The sequence below is a fragment of the Geotrypetes seraphini genome, chromosome 1 (genome assembly GCF_902459505.1).
Source record: "Geotrypetes seraphini chromosome 1, aGeoSer1.1, whole genome shotgun sequence".
Taxonomy (NCBI): Eukaryota; Metazoa; Chordata; class Amphibia; order Gymnophiona; family Dermophiidae; genus Geotrypetes; species Geotrypetes seraphini.
In genome coordinates this window covers 483562584-483579744 of record NC_047084.1, presented here as the reverse complement: position 1 = coordinate 483579744, position 17161 = coordinate 483562584, and the positions used below count along the sequence as shown (strand labels likewise).

The 17161-nt window shown below is 42.0% G+C and overlaps 1 protein-coding gene across 1 annotated transcript in view; it reads left to right on the top strand.

Moving 5' to 3' along the window:
* Positions 1 to 13218, top strand: part of LOC117351078 — a 53686-nt gene extending 40468 nt beyond the window's left edge. Inside the window, exons 6-8 of the mRNA XM_033925798.1 lie at positions 8476 to 8591; positions 12280 to 12469; positions 12803 to 13218. Of these exons, the coding sequence (XP_033781689.1) occupies positions 8476 to 8591; positions 12280 to 12469; positions 12803 to 12810 (314 nt within the window). The 3' untranslated portion in view covers positions 12811 to 13218. The remainder of the gene's footprint in view (positions 1 to 8475; positions 8592 to 12279; positions 12470 to 12802) is intronic.
* Positions 13219 to 17161: the final 3943 nt, after the last annotated feature.

Here is a 17161-nt window from a genome sequence, read left to right as displayed (position 1 = left end):
AATGAAATAAAATTAACTTGGTCTTTGCAGAGCATCTCCAAGTTCTTCTGAGAGCACTGGAGCCTTGTGGCTTTTTGACATGGCATCGGCATTCTTGGACATGCCCGACTTTTCATCAATTATTTTCCAAACTATACCTGCTGAGATGCCCATTTCTTCAGCTATTCGGGAAACCTTAATTCATCTGCCTGACAAAATAAATTTCGACTTTCTTGTACATTTCTGTGGAAGTTACTTCCTCAGGCCAGTGTGAGAGTCATCTTCAGTGAACTCTCTACTTCACTTAAACTGCTTGCTTCAAAATTTTACTTTGTAGGATGATGGGGGCAGACTCACCATAAACTGCAGTCATGCGTTCATGGATCTCCTATGACTTTTTCTCTTCTTTTGTGATAAATTTTATCACTGAACAATGCTCCAAATCTAGCAGTATCTTACTTTTCGCGTGGGGACTCTCCTGACATCCTGTCTCTTGGAATGTTAGACTCGCACTGAGCTGCAACTGTGCTTGAGTAACCTTGAGACATGTCACAATATGCACAGACTTGTTTTAACACGCTTGCTACTTTCTTTCATGCTTAGGCAGATAAATTATTATTGAACATCACTCGTACATTAGATAGATTATAGTGAGCCCACCTTGACAGATAGGGAAAATGCTTTTAGTACCTATATGTAAACTGCTTTGAGTGTGGTTGTATAACTACATAAAGGCATGTGTGAGGAGTGGCCTGGTAGTAGAGATGCTGCCTCAGCACCCTGAGATTGTAGAATCAAATCCCAGTGCTCCTTGTGACCCTGGGCAAGTTACTTAATCCTCCATTACCCTTGGTACAAAATAAGTACCTGCATATATGTAAATCACTTTCAATGTGTAACCACAAAAAGGTGGTATACAAGTTCCATTAACCATTCAGATTAGTTTATTATAATAGAAGGAAGAATTCATCTTGTTTGCCTGGTAAGCATCAGGATGGGTTATTTTAAGTATGTTTAACATGGTTTTGTGAGGTCAGGGCTAGGCCCAGCAACCTGAGAGGGAGGAAGTCCCTGTTGTAGAGAGCTTACCCTGTGTGTAATGGTCAGGATGGAACAACACAGGTAAGTATTAAAAGAATGAAATCAAATTTATTTCTCATTCAGTCTTGGTACAGAATGCAAAGGAGAAAAAAGAGTCTAAAAGTACCATCAACAATTGTAACAAGAAAGTTCAGATAACACAGATAAATACACCGGAGGGCGGATCTAAGATGGCGGTGAACAATTGACAGCGTCTCCGATCAAACGAGGCAGAGTTTTGCAAACTAACTCCTACCTGTCCGCTATGCCGCACACCAAATGAAAAGGAAGCGTTCATTTCATGCCCTCAATGGTTAGAACGTCTTCCCCTGCCCAGCGCTCTATTCCGAAGTTTGCCACAACTTCGAGGTCCCAAAAAGGGTCCGGAGGTGTGTCTGCTGCCTTCTCGGCTGGAGGAGAAGCCGAGGAGCTAGACTTTGAAACATCCCTTTCACCTCCGGGAGTCGTCACTCCACCGTGCCCTGCTTTCAACGCAGCAGTAATGGGGAAGTCCCGTTGAAGGAAATCCCGTTTCGAGGGGCACTTGCAGCGAGAAACATGGGAGAGCAGGCAGAGCTGGGAGTTGGAGTTTGCGCCCAGCTAACAAAACTGCCAGTGATAACTCTGGAGAATATATAGGAAATTCTCCAGCACCTAAACAGTAACATCACCAAATCTTCTCAAGATACCTCTCAGCTTGTAAGTACTGTTGTCTCTTTAGAGAAAAAAGTGGAAAGTATAAAAGAAGACTTTGCCTCTGATTTAAAGCAAGTTAAAGTAAAGGTTGATACTCTCCAAGACTTAACATCTGAAATGGTGAAAGACAAAGTTTCTTTGAATAGAAAGATAGAACAACTGGAAAATTTCAATCGCAGACTGAATATCCGTTTGTTAAATTTTCCTAAATCACCACTAATGTCTTCTCTGGATTTATTTAAAAAATACTTGAGTGAAGTTTTGAAATTTTCCTTGGAAGCTTTTCCCCCATTAAATAAAATTTATTATGTGCCATTTAAAACATAGTAGATGACGGCAGATAAAGACCCGAATGGTCCATCCAGTCTGCCCAACCTGATTCAATTTAAATTATTATTATTATTTTTTTTTTCTTCTTAGCTATTTCTGGGCAAGAATCCAAAGCTTTACCCGGTACTGTGCTTGGGTTCCAACTGCCGAAATCTCTGTTAAGACTTACTCCAGCCCATCTACACCCTCCCAGCCATTGAAGCCCTCCCCTGCCCATCCTCCTCCAAACGGCCATGCACAGACACAGACCGTACAAGTCTGCCCAGTAACTGGCCTAGTTCAATCTTTAATATTATTTTCTGATTCTAAATCTTCTGTGTTCATCCCACGCTTCTTTGAACTCAGTCACAGTTTTACTCTCCACCACCTCTCTCGGGAGCGCATTCCAGGCATCCACCACCCTCTCCGTAAAGTAGAATTTCCTAACATTGCCCCTGAATCTACCACCCCTCAACCTCAAATTATGTCCTCTGGTTTTACCATTTTCCTTTCTCTGGAAAAGATTTTGTTCTACGTTAATACCCTTTAAGTATTTGAACGTCTGAATCATATCTCCCCTGTCTCTCCTTTCCTCTAGGGTATACATATTCAGGGCTTCCAGTCTCTCCTCATACGTCTTCTGGCGCAAGCCTCCTATCATTTTCGTCGCCCTCCTCTGGACCGCCTCAAGTCTTTTTACGTTTTTCGCCAGATACGGTCTCCAAAACTGAACACAATACTCCAAGTGGGGCCTCACCAATGACCTGTACAGGGGCATCAACACCTTCTTCCTTCTACTGACTACGCCTCTCTTTATACAGCCCAGAATCCTTCTGGCAGCAGCCACTGCCTTGTCACACTGTTTTTTCGCCTTTAGATCTTCAGACACTATCACCCCAAGGTCCCTCTCCCCGTCCGTGCATATCAGCTTCTCTCCTCCCAGCATATACGGTTCCTTCCTATTATTAATCCCCAAATGCATTACTCTGCATTTCTTTGCATTGAATTTTAGTTGCCAGGCATTAGACCATTCCTCTAACTTTTGCAGATCCTTTTTCATATTTTCCACTCCCTCTTCGGTGTCTACTCTGTTACAAATCTTGGTATCATCTGCAAAAAGGCACACTTTTCCTTCTAACCCTACAGCAATGTCACTTACATACATATTGAACAGGATTGGCCCCAGCACCGAACCCTGAGGGACTCCACTAGTCACCTTTCCTTCCTTCGAGCGACTTCCATTAACCACCACCCTCTGGCGTCTGTCCGTCAGCCAGTTTCTGACCCAGTTCACCACTTTGGGTCCTAACTTCAGCCCTTCAAGTTTGTTCAACAGCCTCTTATGAGGAACTGTATCAAAGGCTTTGCTGAAATCCAAGTAAATTACATCTAGCATATGTCCTCGATCCAGCTCTCTGGTCACCCAATCAAAAAATTCAATCAGGTTCGTTTGGCACGATTTACCTTTTGTAAAGCCATGTTGCCTCGGATCCTGTAACCCATTAGATTCAAGGAAATACACTATCCTTTCTTTCAGCAACCCTTCCATTATTTTTCCAACAACAGAAGTGAGGCTCACCGGCCTGTAGTTTCCTGCTTCATCCCTGTGACCACTTTTATGAATAGGGACCACATCCGCTCTCCTCCATTCCCCAGGAATCACTCCCGTCTCCAGAGATTTGTTGAACAAGTCTTTAATAGGACTCGCCAGAACCTCTCTGAGCTCCCTTAGTATCCTGGGATGGATCCCGTCTGGTCCCATCGCTTTGTCCACCTTCAGTTTTTCAAGTTGCTCATAAACACCCTCCTCTGTGAACGGCGCAGAATCTACTCCATTTTCTCGTGTAACTTTGCCAGACAATCTCGGTCCTTCTCCAGGATTTTCTTCTGTGAACACAGAACAGAAGTATTTGTTTAGCACATTTGCTTTCTCCTCATCACTCTCCACATATTTGTTCCCAGCATCTTTCAGCCTAGCAATTCCATTTTTTATCTTCCTCCTTTCACTAATATATCTGAAAAAATTTTTATCTCCCTGTTTTACATTTTTAGCCATTTGTTCTTCCGCCTGTGCCTTCGCCAAACGTATCTCTCTCTTGGCTTCTTTCAGTTTCACCCTGTAGTCCTTTCTGCTCTCCTCTTCTTGGGTTTTTTTATATTTCATGAACGCCAAACTCTTTCGCCTTTATTTTCTCAGCCACTAGGTTGGAGAACCATATCGGCTTCCTTTTTCTCTTGTTTTTATTGATTTTCTTCACATAAAGATCCGTAGCCATTTTTATCGCTCCTTTCAGCTTAGACCACTGTCTTTCCACTTCTCTTATGTCCTCCCATCCTAACAGCTCTTTCTTCAGGTACTTTCCCATTGCATTAAAGTCCGTACATTTGAAATCTAGGACTTTAAGTATCGTGCGGCCGCTCTCCACTTTAGCCGTTATATCAAACCAAACCGTTTGATGATCGCTACTACCCAGGTGAGCACCCACTCGAACATTAGAGATACTCTCTCCATTTGTGAGGACCAGATCCAATATCGTTTTTTCCCTTGTGGGTTCCGTCACCATTTGTCTGAGCAGAGCCTCTTGAAAGGCATCCACAATCTCCCTACTTCTTTCCGATTCCGCAGACGGAACATTCCAGTCCGCATCCGGCAGGTTGAAATCTCCCAACAGCAGAACCTCCTCTTTCCTTCCAAACTTTTGGATATCCACAATCAGATCCTTATCAATTTGCTGCGATTGAGTCGGAGGTCTGTAGACTACACCCACGTAGATAGAAGTTCCATCTTCTCTTTTCAGAGCAATCCATATCGCTTCTTCCTCTCCCCAGGTCCCTTGCATTTCGGTCGCTTGGATATTGATCTTTACATAGAGAGCTACTCCTCCACCTTTATGACCATCTCTGTCCTTCCTAAAAAGATTATATCCCGGTATGTTTGCATCCCATCCATGTGATTCACTGAACCATGTCTCTGTGATAGCAACAATATCTAGATCTGCCTCTAATATGAAAAGTGTTGAGAGCCTTGAAAATCGCTCTGAGTTCCAACAGATTAATGTGACATTGACGATCCTTACTGGTCCAGTGGCCTTGCGTACAGAGACATAGTAACATAGTAACATAGTAACATAGTAAATTTAAAAAAGTAAATCCAGATATGGGACAAGTTAATTCAAACGGTCAGGAAAATTTAAATATTACAGACTTGCATGAAACAAGTATATCAGAAACAACTGAAAGAGCTACTTTACTGGTTTCCCTAGTATTTGAGCAAGATGTTAATGCTATACTTAAATTGTATTATCGGAATTCACAAGTATTGTTCTATGGTAAAAAAGTTTGGATGTTTCCTGATTTAACTCGTCAAACACAAGAAAGAAGAAAATTATTTCTTGCAATAAGATCTGAGGCACTGCGCATTACAAAGGCGCACTAGCAGTTTAATGCGCATAATAGCGTGCGCTAAACCGCCAGATGCGATAGCCGCTACCGCCTCCTCTTGAGCAGGTGATAGTTTTTGGCCAGCGCGGGGGTTAGTGCGTGATGAAAAGTTGCATGCGTTAACCCGGCTAGCGCGGCTTTGTAAAAGGAGCCCTAAGTGTACTGACAGTGTTATTATTATTATTCTCCATCAGTAGTTTACAGCTTGTTTATAACATGTTGTTACATAATCTTTTATGCTGCTTTGTGTTCATTCATTACTATTGTTTTGTTTTGAATGCTCTATTGCGACATGACCATTACTTGTTGTTTACTTTATACTTCAAAATAAATAAAACTTTTTGAACTTAAAAAAAAAATTCTTCTTTTGATGGGGTTCTTTATGTTTATGTTACAAATATGAGAAAATGAATTCAGAAATTACGTGTAATAATAAGCTATTTAAATTAACATGGAGTCCATTGACAAATTTTGTTAACACTGATTAACTGGATTATCCCCTTATTTCCTTTTTGATTTACACATCCAGGGAAGGTGGGTATTATATTTTCTTGTATTCATTGATCAAATGAAAGTGCTGTTTAAGATTTTTACTGTATGTATCCACTTTGTTTTTGTTCTTGAATTAGGGGGGGGGGATGTTTTGTAGTATTTCTTTGATTGATTGTAAGTGCTATCTGAAGTCAATTGTATGTATATTTTAATGCATTGTTTTGAATGGAAAATTAATGACGAGAAAAGAAAATTGAATAAAAAAAATAAAAAAGTAATATCCCAAATTGACTACTGTAATTCTCTGTATCAGGGTATTTCTCAAAAAGAGATAAGAAGACTTCAAATCATTCAAAACATAGCAGTTAAACTAATATATAATACAAAAAAATTTGATCATGTCACCCCCTGCTTATAAAATCACACTGGCTCCCAATTAATCATCGAATCACATATAAAATCTCACTACTTATCTTCAAAACAAAGTTAACCCATATCTCAGGAGCTTGGTGATGCTTCCTCTGATCTGTGACTTGCACATTTTCATCCAAGTTCTACTGCTTAAGCCTTAATGTCAGAAGTTTGGCTTTGGACTTTGTGAGACCAAGATCTCTGATCATGTCGTTAGTATGGGTTTCTCACATCAGCTGCACCGCTTATATTGTAAATTAGATCTGCAACGTTTCACTTTCTGACTTGCTGCTTTCTTCTGAAGGCAGCTGCTTTCTCTGGGGGAGTGGGTATGAGGTGCTCAAGGTAATGTGGTACCTAGGTGATGGATGAAGGAATATCCAGATATGTGATTGCAGATGCATGCTTGCCAGTTTGATGTTTGAAAGGGTCCACTGTGCAGAAATAGCAGTTGCTTGAGTGGTCAGTGGGTTACCACCAAATTCTTGAGATAATAAACGTCATGGCTCTCTTTACCCCTCTGTGCTATCCTGTAGAAAAACAAAATTAAATTGTGGTAATGAAAATAATACATTTATTTAACCTATGACTAATGTGTATGAAATTCTTGTAACATATTTCATGTATAATATTTTCAAATAACATAAAAAATTTTTAAATGTAAATTTTTTTAATTCTTTATTGATTTTCTGAACTTTAAAAGTGCTAATACACAAATATATATCATATAATAAGTTAATAAAAGCACATTCAACTTACAAAAATGCATAACCAACCATTTTCTACCCCCATCCAATGATTATTCAATAAAACACAGAAACATAGACTATCCCAATAACCTTACCCTATTCAGATAAAAAATATCCTCCCACCCTCCTCCCACCCCAGGTGGACATACTCAAAAGTCAAATTAGAACAGAAATAGCCCCCCCCTCCACCCTTTCTTGGATGTGTATGAAAATAAACAAAAACTGACTCATAATCAAACACCTACTATAGTGAAGTAATATATGATGTCAATGGCCCCCAAACCAGCTTAAATAAATTACTGCACCCCAAACTATCGGCATTCATTTTTTCATATCTATAGGTGGAGCACAAATTTGCCCACCAGAAAGGAAAATTTAGGCGGTCGTGGTTCTTCCAATTTCGGGTTACCATCTGCATGGCTATCCCGGTCATGACAAGAAAAAGACGGCATTTATAACGATCCATAGAGGGGGTTAACATGTAATAACATTACACATATGACCACCTCATGCGTCAGTGGAATTGATGATTCCAATATGTTGTTAATCGTACCCCATATTGACCTCCAAAAGTTAAGTATCAAAGGACAATAGAACAACAGATGATTCAGTGTCCTTATGTCCAGATGACAATGCCAGCCCAGCATCTATTAGATTTAGAACTGTCTAACTTGTGTAACCTAACAGGGGTCCAAAAAGACCTATGTAACAGAAAAAAAACATGTTTGTCTCCAAAATGTAAATATTTTTTAAAATTAAACATTCTAAGAATTTTTATAGCAGAAAATTCTGCCATCCTAGTGAGAAACAGAATTGTCTTACCTTCCAGAGTTTTGGGGCAGTTCTCGCATATGAAGTGAGGTGTCCAAGGTTTGTCTTGATCCCCAACAGGCATGCCGAAATATGTCTTGTAGGCATCACACATCTTAACAGATGTTTCTATGGAGTATTTTTTCCTTCTTGTTTTGATAAATTGGCCGCTTACATAGCAAAATGCATCTGCCAGATAGATGTTTGTGTCTTAGTAAAAGGGCCCCTAAGTTACTTAGCGTAGAATTAATCTGGAATGTTCTGCAAAATAAAAGTAAATTTCAAAATATCAATGTCCTGTTACAAAAGCAAAGTTAGAAGAGAAATGATAGTCATTTTCTATACTTTTGTGGCATAGGCAATTAAGAAAGAATATTTATTACTCAAGAACAAAAAAAAATAAAATAAAATAAAATTTTGTTACATGATAGTGTTATGATTAAGATAATTTTAATTAAGACTCATTAATTTCCATGTTCTAACACAAGGTCTCCATGTTGTGTTTTAGGTAGATCAACGATGTATTACTTCAAAATAAATGACAATAAAATGGCAGTGGCTTTCGTTCTCAAATCTGGACTAGATAGAATGCAGATGTGTTATAATGAGAACGTCTTCCTTAAGGTAATGTACCAACTTCAATTTTAACCTGTGAACAGAAAGTGGGTATACAGGATTACAAGCGAGGTTTATTGTACATGAGGGCCTCTAAAGCAATTTGCTTTTGTTAGCCCTATGGTGTAGTGTCTGAATTGTTTGCTGTATTACAGAAAATATATCTATAAAAATAAATGGATGACTATATTAGGGCTCTTTTTTCTAAGATTCTGAATAAAGTGGACTTAGCACACCTTTATGTGAGTGTTTCCCGTGTGCTAAGGCCCTTTTATTGCAATAAGATGGCCAATTTTCCCTTTTTTTTTGCATTAATAGCATGTAGTAATGTCAGTGGGGCCAATATTGAGACTGTGGTCTGCTGCGATCCCAAATATTCAATGTTGGGGCCATATCCAGCCACTGGCATTGAATTTCTGGGGTAATGTTCACAATCACAGACTGAGCCAGCCAAGCCAATATTCATCAGTTGGCTAGTTGAGGCCTAGTGGTCAGAGAAAGTCCAGCTTTTTAGGTGGGTCTATCTGGTTGCGTGCCTTAGCTGGTGAGCCAATGAATATTGGCAGTGACTGGCTATGTTGCATGGCATAGCTGGTCACTGGCTAGTCTGCTAAATGGACTAGCAGGAGACAGCTATCTCACACTATCCTGTTTAGCAGACTAGCCACGGAGTATCGATGGTTAGCTGTCTTAGCCAGCCGGGAGCCGTTCCTAGCCAGCTATGTACCACTGAATATCAGGCAGAATGTTTTATAACAATCCAGGATGGTAGAACAAAATTATACCAGATGTTCTCTCAATTAATTATAGACCTCAGCGGCCTAGTAACTCAACTGTTCATTGTTACCTGAGCTGCACCTTATCATCACAGGTCTAAAAAATCAGTTTCAGATGTCTATCTTCATTCAAAATACTAAGGGCTCCTTTTACAAAGCCGCAGTAGCAGCTTTAATGCACAACTTTTAATCATGCGCTAGCCGAAAAACTACCGCCTGCTCAAGAGGAGGCGGTAGTGGCTAGCGCATCTGGCGGTTTAGCGCACGCTCTTACAATGTGGCTTCGTAAAAGGAGCCCTAATATTGTATTATGAAATTATATTTGTTATATACTGTTTTGCATTCTCTTTTTACTAAAGGAAGTAAAGAAAGCAAACTTAGCTTAATTGTAAGCTTTCAGGAAACCAAGTCGGTCCAGGGATTCTATGCCTAACATGAACCATTTTTCACCCAAGACTTCCCCAAAGACGGTACCCAAAAATAATGATTAAAATAGATATTAAAGACATTTATATTAGCAACCCCTTTAAAATATCTTCAACCTTCAACATTCTCTGCCTTAAAGATGACGGCTATCTAAAGTACATATAAGATAAAGGCACCAACTTATCTTCAACTTCTTCAAGGTCTATATACTCACGCACTTATCATTCAACATACCCTTGAATATAACATTTTCAGTGGTTCTTAGACCTCAGTGGTGTTGCTGTGTGTTAACAAAGTAACAGCACACACAGATTACAAACACCAAAGTCGTCATTGGTCTTGTTTAGATTTCTAAGATTTTTTAAAGTGCTTAATAGTGCAGTCTTATTATAAATACTTTAAAGTTATAAAGTTTAAATACTCATCTGATGTATAAAACAACGTGGCTTTTTTTAGGGGTTTAAACTTCCGACATAGGACTATGTTTCACCTTTGGCTGTATCAAGAAATCCCCCTTTTTGTTGCCGATGCAACGTTTCCCGCCTACAGAGGATCAAAAAAATATTTATTGCACAATATTGGGCGTCTGGGTTTGATGGTTAAAGATGGCAGCAGCATCTATCCACCCTTCAAAATTACCTGACTCCCCTCAGTCAATCACAGAGTTTTCTTTTAAATTAATGACATCCATTCTAGTTCAGCATTTAAACAGAATGGGATGATAGAATTCAGTCTAAAGATCCAGTATTGCTTTTTATAATTTAAAATTCTAAAAATTCTATCATAGTTACCACACCTTCCACCTATGTTCCCTCTAAGCTGAGCATGTGAACAACTGCTCATATATGTAGTGGTTAGAGTGCCTTAATAGCCTGGCTCCTCCTCTCTATGGCTCATTAGCTCACCCAGCAAACAACAAAAGGAAAAACCAACATAGTCTGCAGTAAGTAAAACACAAACCAAAACAAAGAAAAACTGCAGACAAATGTACAAGGATACAGGCTAAATTTATTATAACAAAATTATGAATGCGGTTAGTATTACCACCTTAAACCAAACCAAAGGACCAGACACGGTCCGTGTTTCGGTTAACACGCCTTCATAAGGGGTCCCAGGTTGATAAGGTATCAAATAGAACCGCAAACAAAAACTTAGTCTGTGCAAGTAAGAAACAACAGCTGTAAACCAGTCTATTCTGGTTGGCCCAGGCGCCTCAGGCCCCACCTGTGGGTGGGGTTTGAGCCGCCTGGGCCAATCCGGCCCCATTCCTATGCTGGCTGGCCTGCCGAACGGGCGGGCTTGGCACCTGTCCATCTGGCCAACATTTTTTGAGGTATCGGGAAGGGGGTGGGGGTGGGGGTGGGGGGGGGGGTCGTGGGGTCGGCGGGGAATCACGGGTTGGCGGGGGAGCCTGTCAGGAGTTCAGGGGCGGTCATGGGGGGGGGTTGCGTCGAGGGCAGGAGGGCCTGGGATCCCTCCTGCCCGTATTTTAGTGGGGGGTGGGGGTTAGAGGGGGTCGCAGGCCAGGAGGGCTTGGGCTCCCTCCTGGCCAGATCATGTGGTGGGGGGAGGGAGGAGATCGCCGGGCCAGAAAGGTTTGGGCTCCCTCCTGGCCGGATCGTGTGGTGGAAGGTGAGGGGGGAGATCGCCGGGCCAGGAGGGCTTGGGCTCCCTCCTGGCCCCAACGGATTCGGCCCGGGGGGCGGGGGTTGAGGGTCGCGGGGCAAGAGAGCTTGGCCTCCCTCTTGCCCCATCGAGTCGGGGTACAGCGGGGCAAGAGGGCTTGTGCTCCCTCTTGCCCCGATCGTACTCGGCGGGGCCAGGAGGCTTGGGTTTCTCCTGGCCCGATTGGAGGGGTGGATCGCTGCAGGAGAGATAGGTCATCTCTCCTGCCACTTTAGTGATCCCAAGTGCCGTGTTTGGCGGCACTTGGTGGTATCGCTATTGCGGCAGGGGAGATGACCCATCTCTCCTGCCCCGATGGTTGCAGTGGCGGGTGGGTAGGTTGCCGGGCCGCTGAGCTGATCGTGCCAGCCGCCATCAGCTCAGTGGCCCCTTTTTCGGCACTTATACCTGTTTTGACTTGGTCTAAGTCAAAACGTATAAGTGCTGTCTAGTTAACCTGTCAAATATTTTGATTATATGTGTTGTACGCCTAGGTGTAGGTCGGCCCACCTCCCGCCCATCACCCGCCCTTTCCCCTCCTCTAAAAACACCTCTTTTCTCTCTGTGCGTTTAGAGACAGGGGAAAGGCCTAAGCTGGTTTTAGGTACGTCTAAAACCAGCTTTGATTATGGGTACTTGGACGATCAGGCTTTTTGATCGTCCAAGTAGCCATTTAGGCCACTTTTTAGACTTTTTTAAAAATTATTATTATGAGCCCCTTTATGTTTACAAATGCTTATCTGTAACTTGCTGGTTGAAATGTTTTCTATAGCATATTAAGACAAAAATAAACCTTACTAATTATATAATTTGTATATTATTTTTTATAGAGAATAAAGCACAAAGATCATGAAGATCATGAAGATAAATATGACCAACATCTTTTCATCATGCATAAGGATGGAGAAAGTATTTTATTACAGTGCTACTCAAATAAAGACCTCTATCTTTGTGTCATAGGAGAACGCATCGGTCTGAGCCAGAAAAATGAACAAAGAGCAGAATTACATTTTGAAATAGGTAAAATCAATGTTGAAATGTATTAACTCATATCAGTTGCTCACGCCAGCCCTGAACACTTCCCTCTGACACAACTTCCTGTTCCCAAGACTGCAGTCATTGTGGGACCTTATTGCAGTTCCACATGACTGCCGGACCACCCCTCTGAATATAAACCGAGACCCGCATTTTTGGACCATTTATTTGGCCCCAAAATCTCAGTTTATATTCTAGTATACATGATATCTCTAATTAGGGTTTTGCCTTTTATGTATTACATTTATGTACCTGTTGTTTATGTGTTTATATGTTAGATTTATGTTTTTTAATTTAGATTTGTGTTTTTATTTATAGAGTCCTGATGCAGCCATAGGGCCAAAACACGTTCATGCCGAGTCATTTGAGTTTGAACAATAAAGTATCGCAACATCTTTTGGTCATCTTCATTGTGTTAGTGTGGATCTTCATTCTGTGGAGATGTTTCTCCTGTGTGGTTGAAATTTCAGAGTCACATGTTCAGTGTTGAAAAGAAAACCACCAAGAAGACTTCAGAGCGTTTGGATGCCAAGAAATTGCAGCAAATCCACCGCAAATGATCTAACACAGTGATGTAATTGTAAAACTTCACAAATTGACTACAAATGTGTATCACAAATGAAGACCACCATCTGGACAATGTCATTTTCAAAACTACTTGATAACAAATGTAAAATTACATGTACTTTTAGATTATGTAATAAAATTATGAATTGCATTTATCTCTTCCAGCACCTTCCTGTAATCGTCCTTACAGTGCAAGATTTTTTCAATACAAGTCTTTATCCTAACTTGACACCCACTAGGGATCTAATACCCAATACACAATGTACACTTTACAGGTTAAATTTGACATAGTTACAGTGGAAGATTTTTCAAGATTTTCTCCTAACATTATTGCCTCCCTCCTGCTCCTTCCACTTCCTCCCTCCCCACCCAAGGGTGTAACCTAGGGCAGTACATACAACCACCACTACCACAGCTGTCATGCTACCTGATTTCATTACACAACTTTAAGGATGCACACATCTAAAATTGCACAAACAAATTAGAAAAGTTTTAAAGTCTAAGTCAGCAGGCTGAACCTTATCAACATATTATTCACTTAAGGGCTGGATTCAGTAAATGGTGTCCAAAATTTGGATAGCATTCATTTGCTCCATTTCCCATCTTTCTGGGCTGTCCTCCAATTCCTCAGTTGTCTCTCTGTGAGTGAGATGGTAGGGACTGGTCTTTTCTGCATATGCTTATTTTCAGTTACATTCATTTTTTTTTGCAGACTGGTTTCAAGGCTTTTCGGTGCTGCAGAGAATCCCAATCTTGGGGCATCTCTGGCTACGGGAGAGCGCAGACTCTGAGGTTGAGAGTCTGCTTGCAAGGGGCAGAGTGCTTTGCAGTGCACCCACTTGGACAGCCTGCACTAAATGTTCTGAGACTCAGGGATTGATCCCTTGGGAGCAAGGCTCGCCCCAGGTTCATCCACAGTGGGCTTCAGTGCAGGCTGAGTGGCTCGTAGCGTTTTTTCCAGAATCGGGGCCAACTGCTTTCCTCCCCCTCCCCCCCATTTGTGTGTGCATGATCCAGTGGGGGTTCAAGTCTCCAGCTGGTTTGTTGGGCCTGACAGGCAGTCGAAATTCTCCTGTAAGCTGTCTGCAGCTTCAGTACAATGCAGCTCCCAGCACACAGCATGGCACAATGAATAACAGGCTGTTGAGCCTGTATAACAAAATCAGGAAAGGGGGGGGGGGCATCCGTTGAAAATCAGGGGTGGGAAATTTCATGGCGACACCAGAAAATATTTCTTCACCGAAAGGGTGGTTGATCGCTGGAATAACCTTCCACAACAGGTAATTGAGGCAAGCAGCGTGCCAAATTTTAAGAAAAGATGGGATTGGCATGTGGGATCTCTTCATGGAGGTAGTTAGGGGGTGGGCCATTAGTGTGGGCAGACTAGATGGGCCGTGGCCCTTTTCTGCCGTCATGTTCTATGTTTCTATGGTTTAAAATTGGATTTTCTTGGGTTCTGGGGTTACAGTCAGTCTAAAATCCCCAAATCGCTAGTTTTTGGACCCCAGTAACTTCCCCAGGTCATTTTTGGCTCTAAATTTGCTGCAATGGTGGCCATCTTAGATTTCCTGATTTGAAAATAAAAGCCTCTATCTGCCTCACAGCACCTAAATTATATTTAAAAACAGGTGTGATGGCCTCCTCACCTTGGATTTATGCCAGATTTGCGATGGATGGCCATCTGAGGATTGTCCATGTTCCAAGCGCCATGTGGCACTTGAGGGGGGATAGGAGCCACTGGTTTAGCATCCCCTAATCACTCAAGGGGTCTTAGATGGTGCAAGGCCAAGGGATAAAAGTCCAGGTTTGAGCCAGGGAGCAGCGCAAGTGTGTCCCCAGCAAAGAGCAGTTGTGGCACTGCTGCAAAACCCCAAAAAGGAGTTTGTGAGCATCCACAGGGGCCTTCTGGATGTCCTGAACAGGGGTTTCCCCCTGAATTCATTAATATGATGTTTGAAGCTCACATGATTAATAATGGAGAGAGGAAGGGGGCACTAACTTGGGACATAGGTGGGAGGGAATAGAAAGAGAAAATTGTTGGGCATGAGTGTTAGTGAGTGATGGTGCACATGGGAAAAGAAAGTAAAGAAAATTGGGCATGGAGAGAGAGAGGCATGAGGTAGAGATGCATGGGGAATAGAAGGATGAGAGGGAGAAATGTTGAATATGGTGGTGGAGAGGGACCAGAGGGACAGATTGAAGGAGATGCAAGGGGGAGGAATGTTGGACATAGTGATGGAGGGAGAGATGTGGCATGATGTTGGAGGGGTGATAGAAGGAGAAATGGGCATGGGGCTGGTGGGTAGTGGTGAAAAATGCTGCACATGATCTAGGGGATCAGAGAGGGAGAAATGTTGAATGTGGCAGTAGAGGGAGTGGGAGAAATGCCTGGATCTCTCAAGACAGATGACAATGAGAGAGAAAGAGGGAGACTTGTTGCCAATGGGGTGGAGGAGACAGGAAGAAAATTTGGACTCATGAAGGGACAGAGAGAGATATTGGTTGGGGCAGGGAAAGAGGTCTGGAGGAGATGAAGTGTGCAGGAGTCAGAAAGAAAGAAATATTGGATGCACAATCAGACGGAACCAGAGATTCATGAAATCACCAGACAACAAAGGTAGGAAAAATGATTTTATTTTCACTTTAGTGATCAAAATGTGTCAGTTTTGAGAATTTATATCTGCTGTCTATATTTTGCACTATATTTGTCTATTTTTCTATAGTTGTTGACCTCTTTGAAAAATAAACACACAAATATAAATGATAAATAACATTTTCTCTGTATACAGTGTGCTTTGTGTTTTTTAAATTTTGTGGTTTCCATTATCCTATATAATAAAAAGCTAGCCGTGCATGCGCACTCAGACCTGCGTGATCTGTGATCCCTGATCTGTGATCCATAGGTCCGTGGTCAGAGTGCGTATGCGGCGGCCAGACAAATCGTGAAAGCACAGCACAGCCGGCGACTCCCCCCTCCCACCCTCACTCACCGCCAAAACCACCACCGCCAAAGCCTCCTCCTTCTCGCCGGCTCACCTGCGTTTAAATTGAGAAAAGCACTGCACCTCGCTAACGCTTGTTTTGCCATCTTCTGTCCACTGCGGCCCGCCCTCTCTCACTACTTCCTGTTTCCGCTAGGGTTGGCCAGTGAGGGGAGCCGCCATGGCACATTCAAAATTAAAGTTCGGCCCCCACACTCGCGACTCGGAAAATTTAACTTCGGCCCCACACTCACGGCTTGAAAGAAATCGCGCTAGCGCTCGCAGGCAGATGAGGCCCGCAGCCGATCTGGGTGAAAGTGGCGGAGCTCCTCTGCCAAGTCTGTCCCGGCAGGAACCTAACACCTTGCCATGCGGAGAAGGGTGTATGTGTGTGTGCGCAAGCTCCTATAGAGCCAGTGAGAGAATGTCTTATCCCCCCGAGCAGGAAAGGAAAAGAAGTGAAGAGGTGGATTTTTCTTCCAGGTCTCTGTGACTTCCCTTTGAAGTGGTTTGTGCTCCAGCTCTTCTCAGGTTTCTCAACTTTGCTCCGACCCCCTTCCCCCCCCCATTAGACTAGCTTTCAACTTTGTTAAATCCATTCAATTTGTAACATCTTTCAATCAATGTTAACCGGCAGAACATTGTTAAAAGAAGTGACCCTGGAAGGTAGGACTGCCTATTGGCTCTGCAAAATAAGATTTTGGAAGGGAAGGGGGTATAATGATGGACAGGGAAAAGCCAAGCCCACAAATGAAATATGGGCAAGAACTGCATGCATAGAGAGAGAGAAAAAAAACCAAAGGTGACAGGTAGCAGGATACAGATGTTTCAGGTTTGGGAGTAAAAAGAAAGACAGAAATAAATAAATACAGAAATACAGAAATAGGCTAAGGAGAGAGAGAGAAAGAAAGAAATACAGACACACACACACATATTCTAGCTCCCGTTAATGTAATGGGATATAAGACTAGTGTATTAATAAGATTATGGACTTCTTTTAATAATAATAATAATAATAATAACAGCTTATATACCGCAATACCGTGAAGTTCTATGCGGTTTACAAAAGATTAAGCAAAGGTACAAATTGACTGACTTCAAGAGGGGAAGAAGAAAGAGAAGTAATTAG